General features: G+C 38.1%; 1 protein-coding gene across 1 annotated transcript in view; it reads right to left on the reverse strand.

Moving 5' to 3' along the window:
• Positions 1-18,319: 18,319 nt before the first annotated feature.
• LOC113118319 (zinc finger protein ZFPM1-like) overlaps positions 18,320-27,717 on the reverse strand; it is a 71,990-nt gene continuing 62,592 nt past the window's right edge. The window contains exons 5-9 of the mRNA XM_026287393.1: positions 25,794-25,896; positions 25,488-25,706; positions 23,519-23,749; positions 23,173-23,400; positions 18,320-22,787 (exon numbers count right to left, since the gene is read on the reverse strand). Of these exons, the coding sequence (XP_026143178.1) occupies positions 20,419-22,787; positions 23,173-23,400; positions 23,519-23,749; positions 25,488-25,706; positions 25,794-25,896 (3,150 nt within the window). The 3' untranslated portion in view covers positions 18,320-20,418. The remainder of the gene's footprint in view (positions 22,788-23,172; positions 23,401-23,518; positions 23,750-25,487; positions 25,707-25,793; positions 25,897-27,717) is intronic.

Raw genomic sequence — 27,717 nt, forward strand, 5'->3', positions numbered from 1 at the left:
CATATAAAAATCAGTGCATTGGATCCATTTAAAGTGACCGCTCCCAATTTATTATCTGCTGTCGGTGTCCTGAAAGGGGTCATGAATTGCCTCTGTTTTTTATTATTCTCTGAGATCCACTTATAATGTTATCAAGACTTCAAACTATTAAATCATAGAGTTGTAAAAAAAAAAATTCTACAAGCAGTCATTTGGTACACTGGCTTTAATAAAACTTTCTTCTTAGTCTAAAAACTTCTTAAAGTTCTGAAACTTACAGGATGTTTTTATAGTACAGTGACCTCTTATATGTCAAAAGATCAAGGGAGTTCATGACCCCTTTAATGTTAATTTCTGCAATTTACATAATTTCAAACAGGGCCCACAGACACATACGGAGCTACACAAAAACCGCAGCTATGGCCCTGGAGCGGGGACACTATCACGATAAAGTCTCACCAGGTAAAATTAATACAAGGAGAAAAGGAACATAAGGATAAGTGAAATAACTGAAAAAGCATAACCAGTGTGGTAGTGCAGCTATGTGTTACAATTTATTTTTACAGCCTTATGCAACGTAGCTAATCACAGACATATTTGTTGGTTTCTTGCGTGCAATGAGGTGTTGAAGTTAGAATCCATTCACTGCTCTAGTTTTTGGCCAGGGCTGAGTTCTGAAAGCACGATAATCATCTTATTATAACAAAGTGTAGACATGATGTAAATAGGCAATTAATTGCAAAGTGTAGACAGCGTGATTGATTATAACAGAACTTTGTGAGATGCTGATGAACTATGAGTGACAGCTTTTTAGTGATTATAAATGGAGCGCACCTTGAATGCATCCTAGGCTACATTTAATCCATTCAGGATTTATATAAAACTTTAGTTTTTCACATACATGCTGCAAACTTTGGGGAATGACTCTTGAAATAGCAATAATTGATGTAGTGAACAGAAATATATGTGAAAATAACCACTGGGCCACTGGGTAATAGTAAACCGCTTTTTTTGGACTACATATAGTGTATAGTCATATAGTGTCCCATCATTGTGAGCAACAAAACTGTAACAGACAGAGTTCACGTTAGTTCAAGACTGCACTCCCGAGGTTTCTGAAAAAGCTTCTGGTTGTTTGTGTTGCATCTGTGCTCATGCTAGAGGAACAGAAATGGCTATTAAAATGACCCTTGCCATCAGATTTCTATTCCAGAAGGGTCTCTCTCATAGATCTCAACACCAGGAGTGACCCCTGACCTCTAGTAATAACCCACAACACAACATTCCCTCTTCTCATGAGACTGTGCCTTCAGAAATCTTGAGTTATGTGTGTTTTGCACTGTTGCATTTGTTCATAATGGCTTTAGGCTTTCCGATCTATATGAAACGACAACTGATTTATCTACATTTATGTCCATACAAAATATTTCATTGTAGCATGATAGGCCGCTATTCAGAGTTTAAAATGTGTGTCACACCACGCTCTCAAACAGACCAGACAAGAAAACAGCAACACGAGCGATAAAACCAGCAGTTTTCTGAGTGCTCTATTTGTGAATTGGACTTCAATTATGCTTCTCGCTCTCCACAGAAGATGACTTTCTTGCTCTGTTTTTCTTTTCTGCATCCCCTCGACATCCCCAACACCCCTTTCTGGCTCCATCAAATGGCTAGGAGAGATGCATGAAAAACAAATTCCCAGCATTTGAAAGAATAGAGAGGACATTGATTTGGGGATTGAGCTGCTTCATCTGAAAAGAGGAGAGACAAAGCGTGTGCATTGACTATGAGTGGCTGAAAAGATGGAGGGAAAACAGGGACAGAGACAGCATGCTGATCGATGGAAGGACGAAAGAGAGAAAAAGGCAGTGGCTATGATTAGGGAAGTAGAACAGCAGGTAGAAGGGGTGGCATTCTTTAGTTATCGCAGAGTCAGGGTCACGGCGGCTTTGAAATATAACTGCACACATGAACGCATACTGTAGTCCAGAAGAAAGAGGTCATATAAACCAAATCAGTACTGAAAAATAAACCTTACTCAGACCTCTAACCCCAAGAATTGTTCACCTTTCTCAATATCATGGAATAGACGACTCAAAAATTATCTCATTGTACTATTACAGACAGAAAACATTGCTGTTAGCACTTGAGAATGTCTGAGTTTGAAAATGTCTGACATGTCTGCCAAAGTCTGCCTTACAAAATGACTGAAGCTTACTCTGAGAAAATTGCGGTTTCAAGAGCTTTGTGGAAATATACAGTGGGGCCTAAAGTCCATGCTGAAAGTCAAAACAAAGTTTTGGGACGACGAAAACATTGTGATGAAAAAGTTGTGAGAAATATTTAATATTATGCCTAAGCACTATTTTAGTTCACTACTCAAATAAGCTAATTAAAAGAAAAAAGATACACCGCATACACTTTGGATAATTGGTAAATCACACTGGGAAGCAAGATCATCTGGTTGTACACACATTTGCTGTTTCTATAAAGTATTACTCTATATGCTTACCAAGGCTACATTTATTTGATGAAAACCCCAATAAACACAAAATATTGTGAAATATTTCTACAATTTATTCCTTTGAATGCAAAGCTGAATTTTCAGCAGACACATTACTCCAGTCAAGTGTCACATGATCCTTCAGAAATCATTCTGATATGCTGATTCGCTTCATAAGAAATATTTCGTATTAATCTCAGTGTTGAAAACAGTAACAGTTTTTTCAGGATTATTTAATTAATAGAACATTTCCAAGATATCCCTTTTGATCAAATTAATGCATCTTTGCTGAATATTACTTTCTTTCAAGAAGAAAAAAACAAATGACCTAAACTTCTAAATAGTTGTGTGTATTAAACAATTATGAAAGTTATCTTTTAACATCTCAATTGTTATGATAATATAATTTGTAATGAAATATAGGGTTTTCATTTATAAAAATGCAAAAAAGAACCATTTTCACTTGTGGTTTTACACATATTAGACCACATTATACACAAGGGATGCAGAGAAATTAAAGAGTTGTGACTTCCTGTCTGTAATAAAAGAGAAATGGTGGTAGTTTGGGTGGAGTAGACGTGGTGAAACAGTAATTTTAATGGAATATAAACTGATCATGTTGTGTGTTGTGATTGGCAATATTATATGTACCTCACATTTCTTGGTAATTTGCCATTCAACCTTTATCTACAAAATTTTTTAGCAAATAAGAAATGTTTCTGATATGACTGACTTCATGAGTGGGGAAAAAAATGAATGAGGAATAAAAGAGGACCTCGTATGGCAGAAAGAAATGCTTGGCAGATGTCCACAACACACAGTGTAAATCTGCAACGTCTCGTGTTCCAACTAAAGGCTATGTTTGCTTTTCTTTGCTGTGCTCTCAAACTCACTATTTAAATCTGGAATAACTTCAGTCTTCAGTGTCATAATGGTCCTTCATAAATCATTCTAATATGCTGATTTGCCAATGTCAAAATCGACAGCTCTTATTTTGGTGTTAAATATGATAGATTTGTTTTTCAGCATTCTTTGATGAATAGAGAGTTCGAAAGAATCTCATTTATTTGAAATAGAATGCTTTGGTAAAATTGCAAATGTCAGATGTCTACTGTTACTTTTGATCAATGCATCCTTGCTGAATAAAAATATTATTTTTTAAATAAATATTTCTCACCCCAAACTTATGAATGGTGATTATGTAAATACAGCATTACATATTTACATCTGATGTGTTCCCTTTAGTTCAGCTAAAACTATGCAGACCGGAGGACAGTTGAAGTTGAACAACATTTGAAAATAATGAACAAAATTAATTAAAAACCTAATGGTACAACACCATCCCTGAAAGAATCTAGCTGACAGTGTAACGGGTCCAAGACTCTCAAAGGATCAGAAGTCAAACTCAGTAGAGAAAAGATGTTCTTGAAACTTGAAAATGTCAGAGCGAACACAAGCAAACTTGAAGAGCTCATTCCAAGATGAAAACCTTGACCTCCTGGGCGCTTTGCACTTTATGTATTGCAGACGAAAAGGGCTCTATTAAAATTGATCCACTTAAAAAATCTGAACCCTCTTCTTCCACAGAACCAGGGGCTGTCAAGCTCTAACAATGACAAAAATGACCACAGAAGAAACGTAAAGTTTTTTGAGTGACCTGTCACCACATATGAATACAACTTATGTTCATCGTGCCTATTTGTCAATTACGGAGCTTCACAGGTCCTGCTCAACTTTCACTTTAATTGTATGAAAAAAAAATGAAGAGAGAAAGAAAATGCAAATCTGAGACAACATTAAAATAACTGCTTGCACTATTGATTTAAGTGAGCATCGATCATTTATCTACATAATAAAACTAGTTGAAAGTTCATGTTTCATGTGGCTTTACGTAACGGACACAATTAGCTGTGACCCCTTCAAGTTTCAAAGTATAAATCCACTGACATGCTTTGGCCGAATGTCCCTAATCTTTGTAATGAGCCTTGTGGAAACATATTTGAGGAGAAAAAGAAACAGCAGAAGAAATATAATAATAGACCTATAATATACCTTCTGTAGAGCACATGAATGGACAATAGTTTCTAATACAGTGGCCTACTGGATTCTCAAAAGACATTATTTGGCCTCTATTTAGAAAATGTGTAGATTTAGAAAATTCTTAAAAAGATAGTTCAGCCAAAAATGAAAATGCTGTCTTTATTTGCTCACTCTTGTGTTGTTTTGAACCTGTATGACTTTCTATACAATTACAATAAATAGGGAATGGAACATTGCAAACAAAACCATTCATAAAAATGCCATTTTATTTTTCATGGAAGGATGTCAAACAGGTTTGAAATGGCACGAGGTCATGTAAATGATGACAGAATTGTTCCTTCAAGCAAAAGACCAGCAAAAACACATTCATCTGACTGCTCAATTGTCTGAGGATGACAAGATCTGAGAGCCTTTGGTCCTTTTATTCTCGTACGCACACTTTTAGACTGACAGTCAGAAAAAAAGACACTTACAAATGCCTGACTTCTTGTATAACACATAAACTTACAGTGACCTTTAAAGTTGAGATAGTGGTAGCCGAGGTGGTGAAGTGTGACGGACGAAATGACCAGTCAGTGGCAGCTGCCTGAAGGGCCATTGAGCCATTACCACATTCTGAGTCATTGGGGAAATAGTGGCTGGTGTATCTAGAGGTGTTGAATATAATAACAAAATCAGACACATGTCAAATAAACACACAGATCAAGAATACAAAAGCAAAAGGAGGGAGGCAAAGGCCCACTGATAGAAAAGCAGGTCCATGGAGAGACAAGTCATTTTAATAATGGAAGTATACACAAATTACACCGACTTTATTTAGTCTAAATGATTTTTTTTATCAAGAGAAATCATGAGAATGTTGCAGCGAATCTTTTGAGCCTTTGAGGAGCAGGCTTCCGTAATTACAAGCCAGATAATAACCTGTGTGATATTCTCAAATCGTCTTTAATAATGCCTCGCGAGGGAGCGTTGATGGGCCGCAAATGGGCAGAAAACTGATGGAGGAATTCCAGAGATGGAAACAAGGATGAAACGAAGCGACTATCAGTGAACTTTTCACACGAGGCCTTTCCCAGATTGCATGTCACTCTGCGCCTAATGAAAATGAGTTTTTATCTGTAAGAGCCTGGTCGTCATGGCCTCTTTTTTTCTCATCTCCTTTATGTTGTTAATTAGATATTCCACCGACAGACTGCGGAGATGTCATTCCTAACGCCCCGCGTAACACGTTGGCGAGATATTGGTCATGATTGTGACTCAATATATCGCAACTGTAAGGCTGCAGAATTAGACAGAAAAACATTAATTATGATATGAGTCTTTCAGAGAAAATCACAGTCACTGATAATATTTAATATCTGAGAACAACCTCCTAGGGTGTCAGAGAGTTTTTAATCATTTGTAAAAATTTAAAATAAAACAATATGGTTAAATACGAATTATTTTATTAACATATATGTACTATCTTCTTACGTTATACATTATGCATAATACATTTATAGATATGTTAATGCTTTTGAAAGAAGTCTCTTTTGCTTGCCATGGCTGCATTTATTTTAATGGAAAAATATAGTACAAACAGTAATATTGTGAAATATCATTATAGTTTAAAATAACATATTTTAAAAATGTATTGATTTCTGTGCTGGCAGATCTGAATTTTTGGCAGCCATCACTCCAGTCTTCAGTTTCATATGATTTCTCAGTATTATCATTATTCAGCAAGCACACATTAAATGAATCAGTAACAGTAAATACATTTATGTTAGAAAATATTTCTATTTCAAACAAATGCTGTTCTTTCGAATTTTCGATTCATAGAAGAATCATCTATCACAGATTCCACACAAATATTAAGCAGCAAAAAGCACCAATAATAATTGATCAAATTCAACTTTACAAGAAGAAATTACATTTTAAAATATATTCAAATACAAAACTGTTATTTTAAAATGTAATGTTATTTCAAAGCATTACTGTTTTTAGTGTATTTATATATTCAAATAAATGCAGCCTTGCTGTACATAATAAGAAATGTTTTTAAAAAATTAAGTGTAAAAATCTAACAATTTATTTCTGAAGAATTACAATGACTCGCCATGTCTGCATTATAGTAATCTCTTTATTTTGTGTCTTGTATTCCTGATCTTCTGCATAGCTACTACAAGTGATCTGTTCTCCGTCATACGAACAGAGCCAAAAGGAACAGCATGGTGAAATCTTGCCTGCCAGCATACAGCTTCTGTATGTGACCTCGGGTCTCTGAACAAATATAACTTGGAGGGGGCGAGAGAGAGAGATAAAGAGAGAGAGAGAGAGGACCCGCAAAATGAAAGAAAGTGCACAAGAAAAAGAGAGGATGCATCCGTCAGGCCAAGAATTCCTTTTAATTCAAAACTGAGTTCTCAGGATTCCTGTTGAATTGCTCACTCGCCCAGAAGTGACAGCACATAGTTTAAGAGCGTCATCATGCTCGAAGGCCAGTGCAGTTTACCATCAGCTAAATCTACACTCGAGGTACTGATGATTCTCAGCTTTGTGGTTCATCTCTGACTCATCTCCCCTCAAATCAATCTTCACACATCTACTCTCATCCCACTTTCTCTTTAAACCAATTCTAGACTGTAAGGGCTCTTCTGGAACAATTTAGTAGTGATTTATGTCAAATTCACACAGCATTCAGCATTTTTCAACTGGTGCGCATCATTTAGATCCAGAATAAAGTGGGTAAAATTGAGCCAGCAAGTGGATGAGAGTTTTACTGTATAGTGCACTGAAGCCCAAAAAATGGCAATGGTCGTTTAGCAATTAATTTTGACAAGACTCGTTCTTAGAAAGACTACTTTATGACTGAATCATTAAAACATAAAAAAGTAAATATACTGAAAATAGTTTCAGCTAAACCAAAGATGACCGGTTTAATCTCTTGGATTTGCTAGCAAAAGTTAAAAACCGGTTAAAAGCAGGTACTCTCAGGTACTGATTACAACTACTATGCAACACATATGAAAGCACAACTGAGCTTACTGACAAGATACGCCTTGGTGTGACTCACTGCCATGGCAACCGCAGGAGAGAGAGAGAGAGAAAGAGAGAGAGAGCATTTGATATCTGGCTCTGCATTTTCTGTAAGAGAAAAGGGCAACTTACTGACATTAGCACTGATGATTTCATCAATTTCAGCATTGAGAGGATTAAAACAGGTACTGGTTAATGAAAGCAGGCAAACCAGGTGATAACTGCAGGTGCCCTGTGTAGGAGTGAGGGTTTATGCACTGCACACACAATAATGAGACATGACATGACAATGAGTCACAGCTGTCTGAAAATGGACATGAGAGCTGGATTCACATTGAGATGAATCAATCTCTTGTAAAACTCTAGTAATATGTCTAAAGTACTTTTTGAAAGTCTTTTCAGTAAATTGTGTTTTTAGAAAAGCGGGCATATTTGCCTTATTTACATAGTTTGGAATGTTTCATAATGCTTCGCTTTCTTAACGCTTGCATGTTTTCATTTTGCAGGCACTTTCATCTATACAGTACATGTTTATTCTAACTGGACAGGAATATTTTTTCAAACATGTAAACCAGATAGAGTTAATCTTAAAGTATAGTACTCAACACTGATTATTGTCACTTTCAAAATCCTTCATCACTTAAATTGAGATTATTAAAATGATTTATAAAGATGATATTTCATTCTAAAGCACCGCCACCACAAAATCAGACTTGCTTTGAGACCGTTCTGAAGTTAAATACCGATTTAAAACCATATCCTGTCTATGATAGGAAACGCTGACATCTAATAATGGCTTGGAATAAAAAAACAAACAGTTAATCTTAAAAAATAAAGCAATAATACAAACCCAAAAAAGGAAATGACCTATTCTGTTTACTAAAGTCCTGAAACATTAGTGTCTCATATTTAGAGCAGTCCCTGCAATTTATGAAAGAAATCAATTAAATTTGTATGTGGGTGTGTGTGAAAAAATGTTTTTTTTTAATCATTAACATTTTCATAAATTACTAAATTAATTACACACTTTTTTCTCGCTAACTGTAACTGATTACAATTACATTTATTTTGTAATTAAACTAATGTACATAATTTAGTTACGTGTCCCCAGCACTGTGAAGTTATGACTGGTCACATTTAATTGTAGTTATATGTCACAAAATATTTATACAGTTTTTACTGTATTTTTTTATCAAATAAATGCAGCTTTAACTTGGCGAGATAGAGATATAAAGAGATAGATCATTCGTATTAATTATATAAGTTTTGCTGTTTAAGTGTCTAAACACTTTTTGAGGCCATTGTAGTTTTTAAAACAGTACTTTTCATTTGGAAAGTGAAAAGAGTATTATATAAGATTGCTACGGATAAAAAATGGCAAGGATTAAAATATGCATTTATAAGTGAAGATTGAATGAATTAAAAGAATTCAAAGACTGTAATCATAATCATTCTTCCAAGCAATATATTACTGAATAAATAATCAGCTAATATAATATCAAGCAAGAATATAAGATAAAAGAGTTAATTGCATTGTTCACGTTAATTGTATCATTCATTTTTAATCACAGCCAGATGCACTTAAGTGCTAGAGTCTCTCCAGCCTGCGAGTTCACATCTGACCCTGACTACCGGCTCTGAAGAGACTTCCTCGCTAGAAGAAACTCTCATGTAATGTGTGGACCCCGAGGTCTTCAGAGCCCTGGGAGCTCAGCGGGCCTTGCTTAAGGCTGATAATTTTCCAATCAAGCAGTTCAAAGTAAAGCATCAACTGTAGCTCGCAACTCGATTTGGCTCAGGCTATAACAATAGAGGGTTATTTTTTCTATCTTCTCCCTCTTTTTCCCACGTTTCTATGGAGGCATTTTACAACCAACAGTACCGTGATGATGACTGCTTTAAACATGCCTTCCTTCCTTCTCAAACATTATAAACATATTTTGTTTAATGTTATCTTTTAGAGAGTACAATAAAAGCCTTAATAGATATCTGTCAATAGTCAGTCTTCTAGCTCTCACTGGTGCAGCTGCCATCACACTATTTAATGTGAAATTATAAGTCACTAATGATATTCATGAAGAAAAAAAAGAAGAAGTGTGAATAATTAGTTAACCTTTCAAAAATCATCCAGCCATCCATCCTTGGTTATAGAAGGAACAGGCAGATCTGCATACATTAGATAGCAAATTAGCAGTGCAGTGCCCTGCATCATTTAACCCAAAAAGCCTTTTTGTTTGATTTCAGAATAATTAACTGCACCAGGGAAAAAAGTAAGCATGCAAACAAATGAACAACCAATTAATTCTTTTAATACTTAACTTTTTTTCATACTACTTTTATAGGAGTAATTTTTGAAGGTCTCAGGCATGAACATGTGAAAACCACTGGAATATAGGTTACTATATTATAGATAAACATAACATTTGACTGATGGTAAGATTTAAGCATCTAGCGAATAATATTAAGGACGTTGAGGTCATTTATGAGGTAATGGCCTGTGTTTTCCTCATTTCCTCTATTCTGTAAAAGCATCTGCCAACTCACAGATTGAAAGAGCTGTGAATTTTAAGCAGAAAAGGCCAGCGCTGTCAAAGCCTCATTCCAGATTTACATGCTTATTGGCTGTAGGACTATTCAACCCAAATCTAAAGAGGCTTTTTACATATTCAGTTTATCTTTATTAGTTGTTATAACCATGGACTCTGAGGGTAAAGCTCAGCTGTATTTATGAACAGCAACCATCCATCCTTTTCAGAGGTGAGATCAGGGCACTATGACCTGACAAATATAGCAATGCTGTTGCTCTAATTGCTCCATCATTTGAGATCAAAACCAACTCTGTGTAAAGTTCTTGAATAACAAGGTATTTTCTTGAATGGCTGAAATGCAGAAGGTATATTTGTGTCTAGTGGGTTGTGTGATCCAGGTTAACATGTCAAGCACAAGCACACAATGTCAAAACACATCACTCTTGTAAGCAAGGTACAGCATCAAGCACTCACCAACAGGCAATTTGTTATTTTTGTAGCACTTAACATCACCACTCATTATCAGTTAATGTCCACTTAAGTGCAATATGGAGTGAGTGCAACAACATCTCCCTTCACTGGGGTCTGGCTGTTCTAATTTACTGTAGCATCCTTTTTTTCTCATCCTTATACACCTCCTTTTGTCATTAACCAACTAATGATACCTTTGATACATCTGTAGCATGACACGGGACAGGGGTCTGCGAGTCTCTGCTGAAAAATAAAAACAGCCAAATGCAGTCTGTTGGTGTTTGTTGGTTTAAGCTGGTTTAGACAGTTTAAGACCTTTGACTAATTTTTTTTAGGTTGAATGTTACAGGGTTGAAAGTCACTGGAAAAATGCCTGATGACGCTGTTAACTACAAAACATCATTGCACCACTCTTGTGCCACATTCCTGTGAATCCAAAAAATTATCACTGATTTTCCCCATAACCGAAAAGTACAGAGAAAAGTCCATGTGGGGAAAACACTTGAACAATTATAATCACACACTCCTTAAAAATACGATGTCCAAAATATCCTGGGAAAACACAATCATTTTAAATGGAGGAATTATTACAGCAAGCTTGGGAGAGTACCAGTCTAAAAAAAAATCTACTCAAGTAAAAGTAAATAGTAGCTCTTTTAGAATTTACTTGGGTAAAAATTACTTAATTTTACCAGTGGGAGGGAGGCAAAAATGGGATAGGCCAACGGTGTCAAAGTTCCTGGAGAGCCACAGCTCTGCACAGTTTAGATATAACTCTAATTAAACACATCTGATCCAGCTAATCTAATCATTTAGGCTTATTTGAAAACTACATGGTATGTGTGTTGGAGCGGGATTGGAACTAAACTCTACAGGGCAGAGTCTGACACCGTAGGCCTATAAATCTCAAACCAGTTGTTTTTAATTAAAGGAATTAGTAGTTTAGAATAATAAGACATTTGGGCTATTACCAGATAAATTAAATCAGTATCAACAAAAATAATTTTTTGCAATGCAGGGGAAACACAGAAGCTTCAACTGAACTGGCATTTAGATTTATTTACACACAGTTAAATGCATTTAACCTGTATTTACAAATGCAGAAATAATGTTTTGATATGTAAGACATAAAGGGCCATATCATACACCCGGCGCAATATGACACAAGGCGTAGTGCAAGTGAGTTTGCTAGTTTCAGTCCGGCGCTGTTCGTATTTTCCCATCCAGTGCCATGTCGTTTAATTAGCAAATGCATTTGCGCTCATTTTTACTCCAATGATCATGCTGGTCTAAAAAAGAGATGTGTTCAGGCGCATTGCTGGCGCAAAGCTGAAAAATAGATTTTGTCATTAACTAACTCAAACCTGGTCTAAAGTCTGGTGCAATGTTTTTTCTTTGTTATTTAAAGAGCGTACACGCTGCTTATTAAACACAGCACAGCACACAGACATGCCAAATATAAAAAAATTCAAGGATTGCAATGCATAAGATTTTTTTGTAGGCTAATAAAATTTTAATATATATATAAATCATCACATTTGTCAGTCATCTGTTTGCTCGCACACGAGCAGCTCCGTTTCATCTCAGAGACGCGTTCTGTCTTTGCGTTTGCCAAAATCCGCCATGTAACAAAACACTATCATTGCTCAGAGATGCAAAACTGTGCTATGGTTATTTTTGTTGTCGAAATAGACAGAGCAAAACAGGGGATGGTGTCTAAATTAAATTCTTGTTTACTGAACTGTTGGAAAGAAAAAAAGTATTTATGCTGATTTTTGGAGGAAAAAGCTTTTTGGGGAAAAAGCTTAATTTAAACCTCAAATTCAACAATGCAAGTAAGATCTGATTAAGCCATAAATGTCAATATGTATATATATACTTAAACTTGAGCTCTGTTACTTGGCTCTCAGCTCTTGTACTAGAGAGATATAGCATCACATGCCGATAAAGAACTGAAATGGTCATAGTGTGACAGTAAAAGATCTCTAGCTGAGTGAGAGAATCAAAGGTGTTTTTTAGAAGTGTGTGTTTGGACTAATGAGAGATGCTGTGAGGAAAGAGTGACTCACAAATGCCTCCGATGGGGGTCAGATACCTTGACCTTGCCAGTATCTGTTTGATCCCAATATGTTGTGTATAACTGCATCTGATTTTACCTCTTCTTTCACACTTCATCACTTGCTGTGAGACCAAAAGGGCAAGGTTTAGCCTTGCAAATCGTGTACTATACACTATTTCTTCTATTTTTTTCCAGAAGATGAATCATCTGATCGGGGTGGTGACATCTGTAGAGCCCATCATTAAAAACTGCTATTTAAGATGACTGAAAGAAAAGACTACTCAACTCTCCTGCTGACTGTGTGTTCAGTTTTACTGTTTTAATAGCTTTTTTCATTCCTCTGCATCACTGATTTTTATGTCTGCCAGCAAAGAATACATCTAGAACAGAAGAAAGATAACACGAAGAGAGGTCAGAACTATGTAGCCTAGCTCAGTTCATTAGTTTATCAATGTTGAGGGGTTAGACACCTTAGAAGTTGATCGGACCTTTGTAGTATAACATTTTTCATCCATAATGCTCGTTATAACAACTCTTTGAATGCTGCTTGAAAGGATTCATGAGAAAGGTTTGTTAGTTATGTGTCTCTGATAATAAAAATAAAAAAAACACCTCATTAGGACTGTTGACGGTTGGTTGTTAAGGAACTGAGTGTCTTGTGGTGTGTCTTAAATTAGTCTCTGCTACAGTCTTTCACGATTACTTACTCTCGATATCAAATAATCATCTTTTTAATAACTTTTCTGAATTGTATAACTCTTTGTAGCTCAACAATGCATTACAAATAAAAACACCCCGTGATATTGCTGAAGGCTACGTTCAGCATTTGCAAAATAATAAAAAAAACCTACAAAAAATGTGTTTTGTTCTATCTATCTATCCCATTTAGGTACATAAGGTACAGGGCCCCACACCGAGCCCCGTGTCAGCAAAGGATGGACAGTCAAAAACGTCAACATCATACAATTGCATCTCGCTGGACAAGTAGCTTGTTGCAGCTGTAATTGCTTAGCAAGCTACTGATTACAGCTGACCTATATCATGACTGTTCATAAATAGATTTAGATAGAGTTTAGATTTTCACAACTTTTAGTTACTGACCCTATCACTACTTCCAGCCCAGAAGGGGAATGTGTGCAAAATAAAAAGGGAAGAACTGCAAGAAAGAGTGAATTATGATATTTTGTTGTTTTTATTGTTAAAAATGCTGTATAACAAAGGTTGAAGAGCATTTCCATGGGCAAGGATATGACTGTTCATCTTCACTATTGCTGTCAGCCCTGAAGTCATTAAGAAAATGAAAAACACTGATGGAATAAAGAGGTGCCAAAGCATATTCGGAGATGAGCTGAGCAAAGGCCAGGGGAGGTTGCAGAAGATCTCACACTTGATGTGTATTGAGGATGCCAAAGTGGACAGCTATCTGCTTTGGGTACTTCAGAATAATAGACCACCTGACTTGGATCGCTGTTACCAAAGCCACTCAAAATAGCACCTCCATTTTAATGTCATTTTTTTGGAAGGTTTAACCCATGCATAAAGACAGGTGGCAGACACAGACAGGTACAGCAACATCACGACACATGATTGAAAAGACATTCAGAAAATTCAAAATCGGCTCGAGAATACACAGCATCTGAAATTGCATTCATTGACTTTATCTGCATTGCCAGCTGTCTCACTAAAGGCTGTGCCATTTTACAGCATTCAGATGACTAAAAGGAAAAAAGAAGTGTCGCCCGATACTAAAAGCGTGAATTATGGACCACCTAAAGATAATCTGACCTTCATGAACATGCACTTGATTACATGTGCCACTTGGTTATAATCATCACTGTCTATTACATGCTGTGCTAAATTGCATTCTTGCACTACAGGTGAGCTTTGTTCTCATATTTCTTTATTGATTAGTGTATTTTGCACAGACAGACTCTATTTTCACTCTTTGTCTCTGTTCCAAGGGAAATCTATGGGTCACAAATACAATAAATGGGAAATACGTTAACTGAATCCTAAATTAGGTTTTCAAAACTACTACAAGGAAAAACATGTCAAGTTCTTGTATAGTCCCTAAAGAGGAGATCTCTGAGTCATGATTCTCTAACCCTTTTATTCTGCATTCTAGACATGCTTGGCTATGAATTAATCAAGTTCAGTATGTTTTATGACCTGGTATGTGCAGTTGAAAATGGTTGAATTAATTTCAGTGTGCAATAAATACTTGTACACTCTTTAATAAAAGGTTCTTGGGCGAACCAAAAAAAAATTAATCTATGGCATTGCTGCAAAACCCGAATACTTTATGGACTGATGTTATGGACTACCCTTGACTTCAGAACATTTTAACCCTTGAAAATTATTGTTTTTAGATAGATTGTATTCTACTTGGATTAATAAAGCCTCCTTGTATATTCATGTACATTCAACCTCTGCAAGTTTGTGCATCATTATGCAGAAACGGAAATGTTAAGTTTTCACCACTGCAATTTGTGAGGTATTATGCCCATTAAAACACCTAATGGATTTTAAATACCATTCAACAAAACATTTTCATTAAAATAACATTCATTCTGACTATGAAAGCTGAAAGGCTAAATTGCCCTCCACTCCCTCAGGACAAGAAGTTATTCATTATTCAAATCTTAAAGTCCGCGTGAACCAGAAGTTGCAAACGACTTTTCTCCAGTGTTGGGACGTATTAAAAGAAACGGAATACTAAATGAGGAAAAATAGTGGGCGTGGCTTTATTTTCCAACTAGCACCTGATTGGATCTAGAAAAGTAGTTAAAGGGTAACTAAAACCCTGGTCAGAGCCTGACTCCACCCACTGGCAATATTTGAAAAATGCTGAAATTTGGGGCAGATATCTCACAAACCCGTGTTCTGTCCAATTTTTGAAGAATTTGTGCGTGAAGTGCTTCGAGCATACCTGTGACCTCTCTTTTATCCCTCCTTCCTCGAAATGTAAAAATTTGAGCCATCTGGACCATAACGAGGGAATTTTAGGGAATGGGAAAAGTTTTTAGTGAGTGCCACAACCAAAAATGCACCTCCTCGCTCTCTCCTTTCACACGCTGCCAATTCTCGCTAACACACAGGCAGCCCGTGACCCGTCAGTTAGAGGGGCGTGGTTATGGATGCTAATCAGACACCCAAACCGTCAAACCTACATCATCAGGGAAGGTCCTCCAATGCAGAGGGGAGGGGCATTTTCAGATGTACGAAGCCCAAAAATGTGTGGATTTACTTGTATGGATGAATTGTTCACCACAAAACGATCAATTCAGACGAAGTAAATATGGTAAAGCTAAAGCTGCAGTACGTAACTTTTTTTGTGTTCAAACAATCGAGTACATCATGAATCCATTTTCCAAATCTTGTTTTTGGCTAGTCCTGAATTACTACAGTACAACTATAAGTTTATATATTTGGATTATTTCAGATTGGTACGGGTGGAATCCATAGACAGTAAAAGAAATGGACACAGCGACCCCATTGGATTCAACTGAGAAAAATGAAGTTAATTAGAAGCATGCACTTCCTGGCGGTCGGGGGTACTGCGCAGACTCAAACGGAGCTTGATGACGTAGATGTCACGTGAGCAACCTGTAAAGCCCCGTTCACACCAAGAACGATAACTATAAAGATAACGATATTAGCGTCCACACCAGCGAATGATATCTAACGTCTGTTTATTCTGAGCGCACGTGTGTCTGCCGCTTTAAATCCTCGAGCTCGTTATAGCAGGGTGGATTCTGATTGGATGTCAATGTTTGCATCGTTCATCAGCTGGAAAAAAATCGTTCTGAAAATGATTCCAACGATACAGTTTCTTAATGCCTTTATCGTTATAGTTGTAGTGTGGACTCTGCTATTCTTTAATTTTGAGAACGATTTTTAGAACTATATCTTTATCGTTATCTTTATAGTTATCATGCTTGGTGTGAACGGGCCTTAAGTCTTCTAATCGCTGTGCCAATTCTGAATCGTCCACCGAATCTTGCAGAGAAGGCGAGCGTGAACATGAGCAAATTTTGTTAAGTATTCAGATTAATTATATCCCTTGACTTTATGCCTCCACGTCCCCCCGATTTGTCAAAGATTGCCTGCGAGCTTCTCCTTCTGTTCATACGGTAATTTCTCTACTGTGCGACAGAGAGTCGCTGGTTATGATGCATTCGTTAGCCTATTTTTTACACAAACTGCTTCTACGGGACCATAACGTAAAATACAAGGTAAAGGAGCCTTTTATACATTTTTGTGTTTCTTTAGAAATAATTAATGGACAAATGGAGTCTTTAAATGCCTCAGATGTATAGTTATTGGCTGTCAAAGTGACGCCAAAATGAATGGGAGTCAATGCAATGCTAACAGCAGGTGGGGGTCCGCTAGCCAATGGCGGCGCCCAGGGGTGCTTCAAAAAAATATCAAACCCTGCCCCCCTGGTGGAAACACTGCGGAGAAGCCCAGTTCCTGCGTGATTTATCATAAACAGAGAGAAGTAGCTCCGGCTACAATCGTCTTCCGCAAGACGTACGCAGTTCTGTTTATTAACCGCTAGAGCAGCTTTAAAGAAACGGTTTATTCTCTAAAGCTCATTTTGTGAAACAACATGAGTTTTTCTTTCTCCACAGTTTCACGAATAAATTTGTATCATAAAAATCCTCTGAGATCTTTCCCAATGCTCGAATGATAACAAGATAAAAGCAAAGAGCCTTGAATTAATATGAGATGATTAAAGAGTGAGTAATGAAGTTACAATGACGAATAATCCACAGGTACAGGCATCCAACAATCTTTTTCAAGAGCAGGGGGCGGAATAGCCTTGATACTTTATTCATATAATTACAGCTCGGGTTTAGTGAGTGTGCTGTAAAAGCATGCTGCCTCTGGAATGGCTGCGTGAGCAATACTTTTAAATCGACGAAAACACACAATAATGGCCAAAGAGTGGGGGGAAATGAGTAATAATTCACCTTGTACAACAACCTTCAGTCTGTGAATGTAAATATTGATGTGAACTGGCTTGTAAGCTGGCTGTAGTGTAGAACAGAACATCATTTCGACACTGATCTGTGCTTCCTGTTAGCAGGTACAACGAATACTGTATTAAAAAGATCCCTCAAAGTTGTTCAAGTATTCTTTTGTTTCAAGGGTTTAATTCAAGGGATGATTTTTGGACCATTCATGCTATTTGTTCCCCCCATGCAACTAAAGTGGAGATTTTTCTACTGTCCAGTTAAAAAAAACAAAACAAAAAAACAATAAAACAAATAAAAGTAAGTTAATAATGACTCCAATTTTGGTCTGTTGTGCACAAAGATATTTTTCTGTAACGCTACACAATTAAAGTATGGTTTCAGAAGATGTGTAATGGGCTTTTATTTGCTTTTTTGTGGAACTAACACTCACTCTGGATATTCTTCTCAATAAAAAAAATAAAAAATAAAAATAAAAAAAATAACTAGGTTTGATTGACATGATAGTTAGTAAATGGTCCATTTTTTTTGTGTGTGTGTGTGAACTATCCCTTGTTCTCAGACACACAAAAGTAAAATATGCCACCAATACAAACACTGTGTTAAAAGGTTGAGCCAAAAAAAATAAAAAATAAATCACTTCATAAAAAAAACAATGGTATGCAAAGTTCCCAGAACGCAGAATGTGTGTTGTATCACAGTCTACAAAATACTTGGAGAGAGAAGAGTACGACAAGTTCTCTTGCACTTTGAATGTCCTTCTGGACTCTTTATTTCCCATGCATAGTTTGGACAAGTGTGTAGTGGAACTTTTTGTAGCTGAAAAAAAAAGAAAAAGGAAAAGGTTGACATTCATTATTTTTCCATCAACAATTTTAATTATTCACAAAGTTTTTTAATTATCTTTAATTTGTTTTAGAATGTTCTAAATTCATGATTAAATCCTTCGGGGATAGGTTTGGACAAGGAAAAGTGCTGTAAAAACATAAATACATACAAAAAAGCTTCTAAAACTAAAACATTCAGCATTTTTTGTACAACACAGTGCAATAGAAAAGGGATCTGGAAAGGTAAAAGGTTTTCAGCACTGGTCTTTTGGACTTGTGACAGTCGCTAAATGATAAAACAATGGAATTGTAAACGCCTCTGTGTGAGTTCACGACGGGTGCAGCACCTTTTCAAACCCACAACAGCATAGAGAAATTTAAACTGTTCTCATTTGCACTCGTTCCTGTTCTTAACACAGAGACGACTGAGGTTGCATTTTTGTAACACAGGAAATGGGAAACACCACTGGTAACATACACAAAGTCCACTTAGTGGGGCAGAGTGATGAGCATTGTGGACGTTAAGTGACCCGTTGGTTTCAGACATATTGACGAGAGTCTTTGTTAAGGCTTTGCCAAGGTAGCCTGCACAGGAGGATAGATTGCATGACGCTGTTCTTTTCAACATACACGCACATGTAAAGGAGCATACACATCACTGAGTCATCAGTGAGAATGTGAAATTGAAAAAGAGAGAGAATCAGAGCAAACGAGAGAAGGACAAGAGTGATACTGGGTTACCAGTTTGAGAAAGAGGCAATACGAGCAATGAGTCGGTTTCAAATTCTCTTGCTTTCAGTGGCCTTCAACATCATTCAGCAGTGTGCAAGACATCGATGTGAATCTATTCTATGCTATACTTCATTTCAAGGTTAAAAAAAAGGAAACAAAGACCAAACAAACATGCTTTTCTTCGCATGTCCATGACGGTTCGTCTAGAGTTCAGATGGCACTTTTTCAGTAGGTCAAAAGGGTTATGGATTTGAATCTGTGAAAGTTTTGTGTTCAGCAAGGTGACTAGACAACAAACATCTAACACTGTTCGAAATCCAAACCCTAAAACCCCAAGACAGTCCTTAGATCCATAATGCACATCCATCTGATGGAAAATGTCTGTCTGGAAACGACGACCAAATACTGAGACAGTACAGTGTGTGCCGTCTTCTCCCTTGCTAGACCAACACTTATAGAATTTCCTCTCGAGTCCCAATGATCAATACAAAAAATTCAAATATGACACACATTCATATGCAACAACCAAGAAAAACACCACACTGAAGATTGAAATGGTTCCTTTTGACAGTATGAAAAACAAAGAAAAACAAAGTCTTTCTTTCAAAAGAAACTAGGTAGTATTTAACTCGCATGAAATGCATGAGCATGATAGATGATAAATAATTTCTTCACATTTTTATCATTCAAAAACTTTCATCTTGAACTGTTAACCAGATGACACCAATTTCAACTGGGTTACTCAGTTTCTACTCCATTTTTTTTTTTTTTTTTTGAGTCAGTGTATTGACAAAAATCTGCAGACAGGGGTTCTATAAAGACCTCCACTAGGGGTCAGAATTAACCCCAAATCAGTGATTTAACACAAAACAAAAATGGCTCAGTCAAACAATCTTACCAATTTACAATGCCATCATTGATTAAAATGAACATAAAAACTTAGGAGTGATTAAAACAGCATTTCCAAAGCTAATTAAAGAGCAAGATGTTATTTCCATCAGCAGAGTTTAAACTCACAGATGAAAGAAGATGTCTGCATGGATAAGAAGATTGGTCAGTGGGGCACATTCTGTGTGTGCAGGTAGTCTCATCTCTTAGTGTAATACAAACTTGACCCATAACGTGTAATAAGTTACGATAGTAACAACACCAGATAACGCGGTCGGCATGAAGATGTCCGTATCTGGCTAGTAACAGTCCCGCTATCATGCTCTGGTCAGGCAGTGCCGTGGTTGGCACTTTTATGCATGAGAGGAATTGCAGAATTGACTGGGTAGAGGGCTCACTTGACATGTTCGGCACTATGAGAGGAACAGTAGTATTTTTTGTGTGCAATGAAAGTGGAGAGGCTGGTGAATTTGATGTTGCACAGCCGGCAGTAGCGGGTGTTCCCGTTTTGCAGAGGAGAGGCGAGGGGTGTTTTAGGTGTGGACAGAGTTGTGTGGACGTGGCTTACAGCAAGGCCTGCCTTTTCAAGGAGGAGTTTGGGTAATGGGGTGTGGCCTATCTGCCCAACCTCTCTAAGCGCTTCAGGCACAGGTGACACAGTTACTCCAGTAGGGGAGAGGGCAGGGGGTCCGGTTTTCGGAGAACCTGACCCCACAGACTGGGGTTCTAGCGGACTTCCATTAAGCACAGGTGAGGAAGGAGATGTAGCTTCAACCTTGATGCTCCGGCCATTCACGCTATCCTTACGGTGACGAGGGCTTGGTTTTTTAGGAGGGGTGAGAGGAGCTCCTTCCCGTGGACTAAGGCTAGGACTAGGACTGACTCCAGAGGACTGCGTTGACTCGGGATGTTGTTGTAGTGTGAGCACCAGACCATGAGTGGTTTTAAAATGCTCCATCAGATCACAGGTCAGTGGTCTGTTGGGAGGGCAGTAAGGACACACCACTGGGGAGGTGCTGGGGGTCTTTGGCCCCTGCACATGTGGTGGAGTGGATTCAGAGCCAGGTAGGGCGGATGGATGCAGAACCGCTGCAGTTTTGCCCGTCTGAAGCCCTTTGGTATCAGGGTGCACATCCAGTGCTCGGTTCTTTGGGGAAGTGGAAGCAGGTCTCTTCAACCGGTTAAGTTGTTCAATAGTGTGCGGTTGCAGGGTTGTTGCAGGGCAGTAGTAGGTCTTGTGGGCTAGGTAGTTCTCGATGCTGTTGAAGCTAATGCTGCAGGCAGTACACTTGTGGTAGTCAGTAAGGGGCAGAGCAGGAACACTGCCCCCTCTCTGGCTCTCTCTTAGTCTGGGTCTCTTACTCAAGTCGATGGGTCCATCACCTTCAGGGCTTGAGCTGCGTGATGGGGTGGATACTTGGGGCAATGGAGGAACGGAAGGGCCCTCTTGTTTTAGCCCCAGTCTTGTTGCTGCCTGCAAAGCAGTGGCATTGGCCAAAGCCTCAGTTTGAGCCATGTGGATCTCATACATCTTCTTGCGCTTGCGTGTGCGGATAGGTTGGGGAAGGAAGGCGGCCTTACCAGAATTGGCCCTCTGGTTGGTGGGATCATGTCTCGAGGCACAGTAGAATCTCTTGTGGACAATGTAGTTATCATGGCGGCTGAATCGGATGTTGCAGGCCTGGCAGAAGGTGCGAGTGGGATCATCGTCTTGGTCTTCAGCAGAGCCACTAGGACTTTGGCTACCCTCGCTGGCCTGCCCTCCCCCAGGTCCCTCTCCCTCTGAGGAGGACGAGCAGGTGGCCTCTTTCAGCCCTGGATCCTCAGTTTTCACCTCCACTAACTTGGGCTCCGAGGCTGTGCCTCCTGGGGCAGGGTCAGGGTAGCTTGGAGAGGCCGAAGCTGAGCGGCTGACCGGTCTGGCCTGGGGTGAAGCAGCATGAGCGGAAGGAGGAGCAGCTGCTGTGACTGCTCCTTCCTTCATTAGACCCGCTGCCTCACCCTGCTGATGCCTGCTGGAGCAGTAAAGTCTCTTGTGGACATAGAAGTTGTTGATGTTGTTGAAGGTGATGTCACATTCGAAGCAAGTGGCTCCTTTGTGAAGGCTAGCAGGAGAGCCTGGTGGGTAGAAGCTCTGCTGTCCAGCTGCTGGTCCTTGTCCCTGTTTAAGCCTACTGTGTACCATCTCAGACATCTTTGCCAGGATTTCAGACGCTTGCGGCATTATGGCAGCTTCAGAATTGAACATGTACTGCGGTAAGAACACTGCACCTCCAGGGAGAACCGAACCGCCTGTTCCAGGGTGTATGGGACTGGAACCTGGAGTGGGACTGGCTGGCTCCGTCTTAACCGCCACTACTGTGGGGCTCTTAGGTGAAGCTGAATGAGATGAGCTTGCCTCCACAGCATTTCTTTGAGGACTGCCTGCCTGTTCTTCTTCCTTTGAGTCATTTTCGTAGTCTGAACGTGGCTCCTCTTTGATATTGAGTTGGCTGAGGGGACTGCAGCCTTGAGAGGCTGAGCTGCCATTGGCTCCTGGGCTGGAGGAATCCGGTCGGGGCACACAGGCAGCAGGCTCCGTCTCTTGCAGCTCTGGAAGCTCAGGGGAAGGAGGACTGCTCTGGCGAGGCACAGGGCTCCTCTCAGCTGGAACCCTTACTTCCAGGTGTGTGTGAACATGCTGCTGAAGTAAGGCAGGTGTGTCAGCGGAGTAGCCGCACACTTGACATTTCAGAACAATGCCAGAGTCTCCTGGACTCAAACCTGTCACAAAAAAAAGAAATGACAGACTTTCAGATACAGGACGACTCCTTTAAATCTTGTAATTAAGAACACTTGTGTCTAACATATTTCAGCAGATCTGATGAATAGTTCTGACAAAGTTTTAAGGACAGGATTTCATGTGCGAGTATACTGTGTAAACATGTATTTGAGTTATTGACATGATTTGAACAAACTGTTGTGTGAATAAAATGTATTCACTTATTTTTTTCTAAATACATTTTTCTAAACTAACATGCTTGAGATTTTTTTTTATATATAAATGTAAAGAATTACTAAAAGTATGAGGTACCAATATGCAGCATTGAGACTAAGTTTGCACTGGATTTGTTTGTGATCTGCAGACTTCACATATTAGAGTGGTTACCTGCAGCCAGAGGCAGTTTGGGTGAGTACACCTCACTGTGAGAGCCAGGCTGGCAAACCATGTGACTGGTGACCAGGTGGCTATACAGGATGTCTCGCGTTGTGGAGATGAAACCACAGCCGTGACACACACCATTCAGCGAGTCTGTGTGAACCTTCAAGTGCCGCTCACAGTTCGCCTTGGTGGTGAAAGCCGACAGGCAAATCAAACACACAAACGGACGTTCTCCTAGAGACACATTAGGTGACAAAGACATACTTACTCACAAATCAGTCATAATGGATTATTCACTAGTACACAGTTACTAATGCACACATGCCCATGTCAAGAAATGAAAGAAACTCACCGCTATGTGTTCTCATGTGGATCTCCAGAGAGCTGGCACTGGGGCAGCTTTTGTTGCACTGTGGGAATGGACACAGCCTCTCGTTAGGATACGAATCTTTAGGCTTGTCCTGTGGAGGAGAGGCCGAGGTCTGCTGCTTCTGTCGGCTTGCGCAGTAGTACATAAGATGGGCCTGGAGATTTCTCTCACTCCTGTACCAGATCCCACAGTCTTTGCAAGGAAAAATGTCTTCTACACACACAAACACACAAAATACAAGTAAGAACAAAGCTAACAAACTATTTATATCTCTAAAGGATAATCAGCTATAACAGAGAAAGGGTTTAGGGAAAGGATATCCACTGGTGCTGCATATTTTTGTGCATTGTGTGTACAGACAATACATGGATTATACAAAAAAAAAAACTTTTATTAGAGAACTCATACTTAACAGAAAAATGTAATGCTATTTATCCAATTTATTCTAATTGATACACTTCATGCATTTAATCATAAGTGGGATGTTTAATGTTTAGTAATGCACTCACTGCGTATATAACCACACGCAAACATAATACACACACAATTATAAATCAGAGAAAGCAATCAGAATTGTTCCATCATCTCCACGGCAACGGGCACAGTGAGTTTGTGATGTGTGCAAGAGTGTGTGTGCACGTAATCGGGCCGATCTGGTGTCAGGGCACACGTTGAACAGGCTATATTTGACAACGACCATCACATCCCAATTATCCGTCTACCGGCTGCCCAGCTAATGCAGAGGGAAGCACAAAGTTGGGCTGATCATGTTTTACCCTTTTAGCCTTATTTACAGTGAATATTCATGTCTTCATCATGGCATGTCCGTGTCCACTCCCACTCTTCGTGCAGTTTAGAAGAGGAAAGGGCTGTTCCAGCCAATTAACGCTGCAGCTGTTGGAACTGACTCAACACTGCCACCTACTGGTGATGAGCACGAATGACAAGCAGCTTAAAGGTGAATGGTGTGCCATTTTTTCCATGTTAAAATACTAAAGCATTTCAAACTGGAAAAAAAAAATTTTTCCTGTTCTGTTTCCGTTTCCTTGTCTGCTGAACTAAGGTATTTTTCATTCTAAATACTGTTTGCAACATCTAGCAACTAATATATACCTTACACAAGTATTGTCTCATTCCCAAATCAAATGTACAGTGATTCTTTAGATTAACATGTGAGAAACATACAAAACTATACAAGTCAGTGATTATGTATAAAATGTATTCACTTATTTTAAATTTATTTCTTAAAAATGTTAATATGCACACAATCATTCAAAGGTTTTGGGTAGGCATGATTTTTTTTAACCATTTCTAAAATAAGTATCACGCTCTCAAAGGCTGTATTAAAAATACAGTAAAAACTTTAATACTGCGAAATATATAGTTTTAATAAATAAAAAAAAAACAGTTATGCTGCTTAATATTTTTGTGGACACTGATTATTTGATGGACAGAAAGTCAAATAGTAAAGACTTTTCACATTGCTACAGAAGATTTCTAATTTCTGATCAATTTAATGCACCATTGCTGATTCAAATTATTAAATTCTTACAAAAAGAAAATAATCTTAACTTTTGAATACCAATGTGGTACTGAAAGACTACCAAATTCATATACCATGGTATATAAATGGTATATGTTATGATCATAACATATGATCACAACATATACCTACACGGTACGTGTCCATAATAACAGTATTAAATGAATATTGCCATGTAATATATAGTACTCATGGTACTTTTTGTGGAAGCAGAACTGTGGAATGAAGAACTTTTAATGTCCTAAAAAACAACAACATGAACATTCATTTTACTCTAAGCACTATACGTCATGGTTTTCGCACATATGCACAAACACGGCTCACTATCCCTAATCACAGACATAAACACTCAAAATAATGCAAGAAACTGTATAGACATGCTGTGTTTATCAGCAAGCAGTGACTCACTATTAACGACAGCAGTTGCTAAGATGGCAGCCATGCCAGCCTGTTGAGGGAGGAGCTGGATCTCAGAGTGCAAAGCAGCAGGGTACACAGGCTCCTCCTTCACCCGCACGCTCTGGGCCTGAGTCCCCACCGACTGATCCGTGGTGGAGCAGGACAGTGTTGCAAAAAGTGCATCTCCACTGGACAGCTCCTGCGTCAGCTTACAGAATAACACTCCTCCTGTAAATCAAACAGTCACTGTTAGAGTCTCCATCTAATACCCTAGTGAATGTGAGCGGTGCGTGTGGGAGTGTTTTGGTGTTGTACCCTGATTGTAGATGATGCAGTTTGACTCGGTGGGGCTTGAGGTCACAGGAATCCTTCTGAGCCAGCAGTCTGCCTCCTCACACTCCAGAGACATTACAGGCCTCTAAACACACACAAAGGCAAAGAGAAACAAGGTCAGCTGTGCAATTTTAATAGAACACCGGCAGATTTAGAGCAACACTTCTAGCAGATTTAACACAGAGGTTATACAAAAGACACTGTTATTTTAAAACGAAAGCTATTTATGGTTAAGATTTCTCATTTCCTGTTTTTTAATCTGGGTTCATTTGTGTCCTGCATACACACACACACATATATATATATATATATATATATATACATATACATATATACATATACATACACATATATATATATATATATATATGTACACACACATACACGTATGTATGTATGTATGTATGTATATATATATATATATACACACACACACACACACACACACACGCGCGCGCATATGAAAGATCTTTGTAAATAAGTAATTACCTGTCAATATGCTTGATTATATTTAAAGAGTTACTTAAAGGGGAAAATTGTGGTATTAATTACTAACCCTCATGTAAAATAGCTTAACAATTTCTCTACACATATATTCAAGTAGTTCATTTTAAAATAGCTTGAGTGCTATTTTTAAAATGCAAGATGCAAGTTCAGTTAACATAACATTTAACATTCACAGAATATGGTAAAGAAACATCTTTAAAAAAATTATAATAATAATTAATTAAAAAATCTAAAATATAATTTCTGTAATAACATTTTCATTTTGAGACTTTCCATTTAGGCAGACATAAAATAAGCTTCTCTGAGAAAATAATTATAACAATTTTGTATATTGTCATTAGTAGTAGTTTTAGGTTTAAATGTTTAAATTAATATTTGCTCAAGAATATATATATATATATATATATATATATATATATATAGATAGATAGATAGATAGATAGATAGATAGATAGAATAACCTTAGCTTTTTTAATTGGTCATGCCTTTAAAATAAACAATACTTATTCTTCAGCATACTGTAGTATACACTGATTTCTGGCTTTCTTTGGATTGTTAACCATTTAGCCATTGAAAAACCCTTATGGGCTGAACATTACTAACTGTCCTCAGTTCCCATACATTTTTTGCCGTCTATACAAAATATATACTTTTGAATTACACTTTTCATGAGAAGACCACCTGTTTATCTTTGAGAGACACAGTGACATTTCTTTCAGCTTAAGAAACGGCTTTATGTTATGTTCAAGGAAATACAAACAGCACATTCACATTTAATCCCTTCTTCCTGATAATGTGCCATTAAAATTCAGCATGAAGCCTGCCTCTTTTAAATTTCAATATTATAGAAACCAGAATTCCTGACCAATAAACAGTTTCTAATTTTGCTTCTAACCACAGACATTAAAAGGGTAAAAAAGGACAAAAGACATCCTAGTATGGGGACTGGGTAGAAGGATGCAAGGAGTGAAAACAGATGAGGGTGGGGGGGACAAAAAAACTAAACAAAACAGACAATCTCCAGAAATTTTGGAGGTTTGATAGTGGATATCATGTGGGTATAGCAGATCCATTTCAACCGAACATTTTCAGTAAACAAAGTATGCCAAGGCAAGTTGGCAAATATCTGAATAAACACACCTGAACTTTTCCACACAAATGTTTCATTGTTTACCTGAAGTATACGTTAATAGGTTTAACTGGAAAAACACCCGACTCAACTTTGGATTTAACAGAAATTGAAATTGAACTGCAGAACGACTGATGAACTGTCCCAATCCAACCACAATAAAGGCATTGTACGTAGATGATAACAGTGTGTATATAAAAGAAAAGGTTGATTTTTTTTTGGCTTCAATTCAGAAAACTGATTGACTCATCCGTTTCACTAGGTGGCAGC

The sequence above is a fragment of the Carassius auratus genome, chromosome 18, assembly GCF_003368295.1.
Source record: "Carassius auratus strain Wakin chromosome 18, ASM336829v1, whole genome shotgun sequence".
Classification (NCBI taxonomy): domain Eukaryota; kingdom Metazoa; phylum Chordata; class Actinopteri; order Cypriniformes; family Cyprinidae; genus Carassius; species Carassius auratus.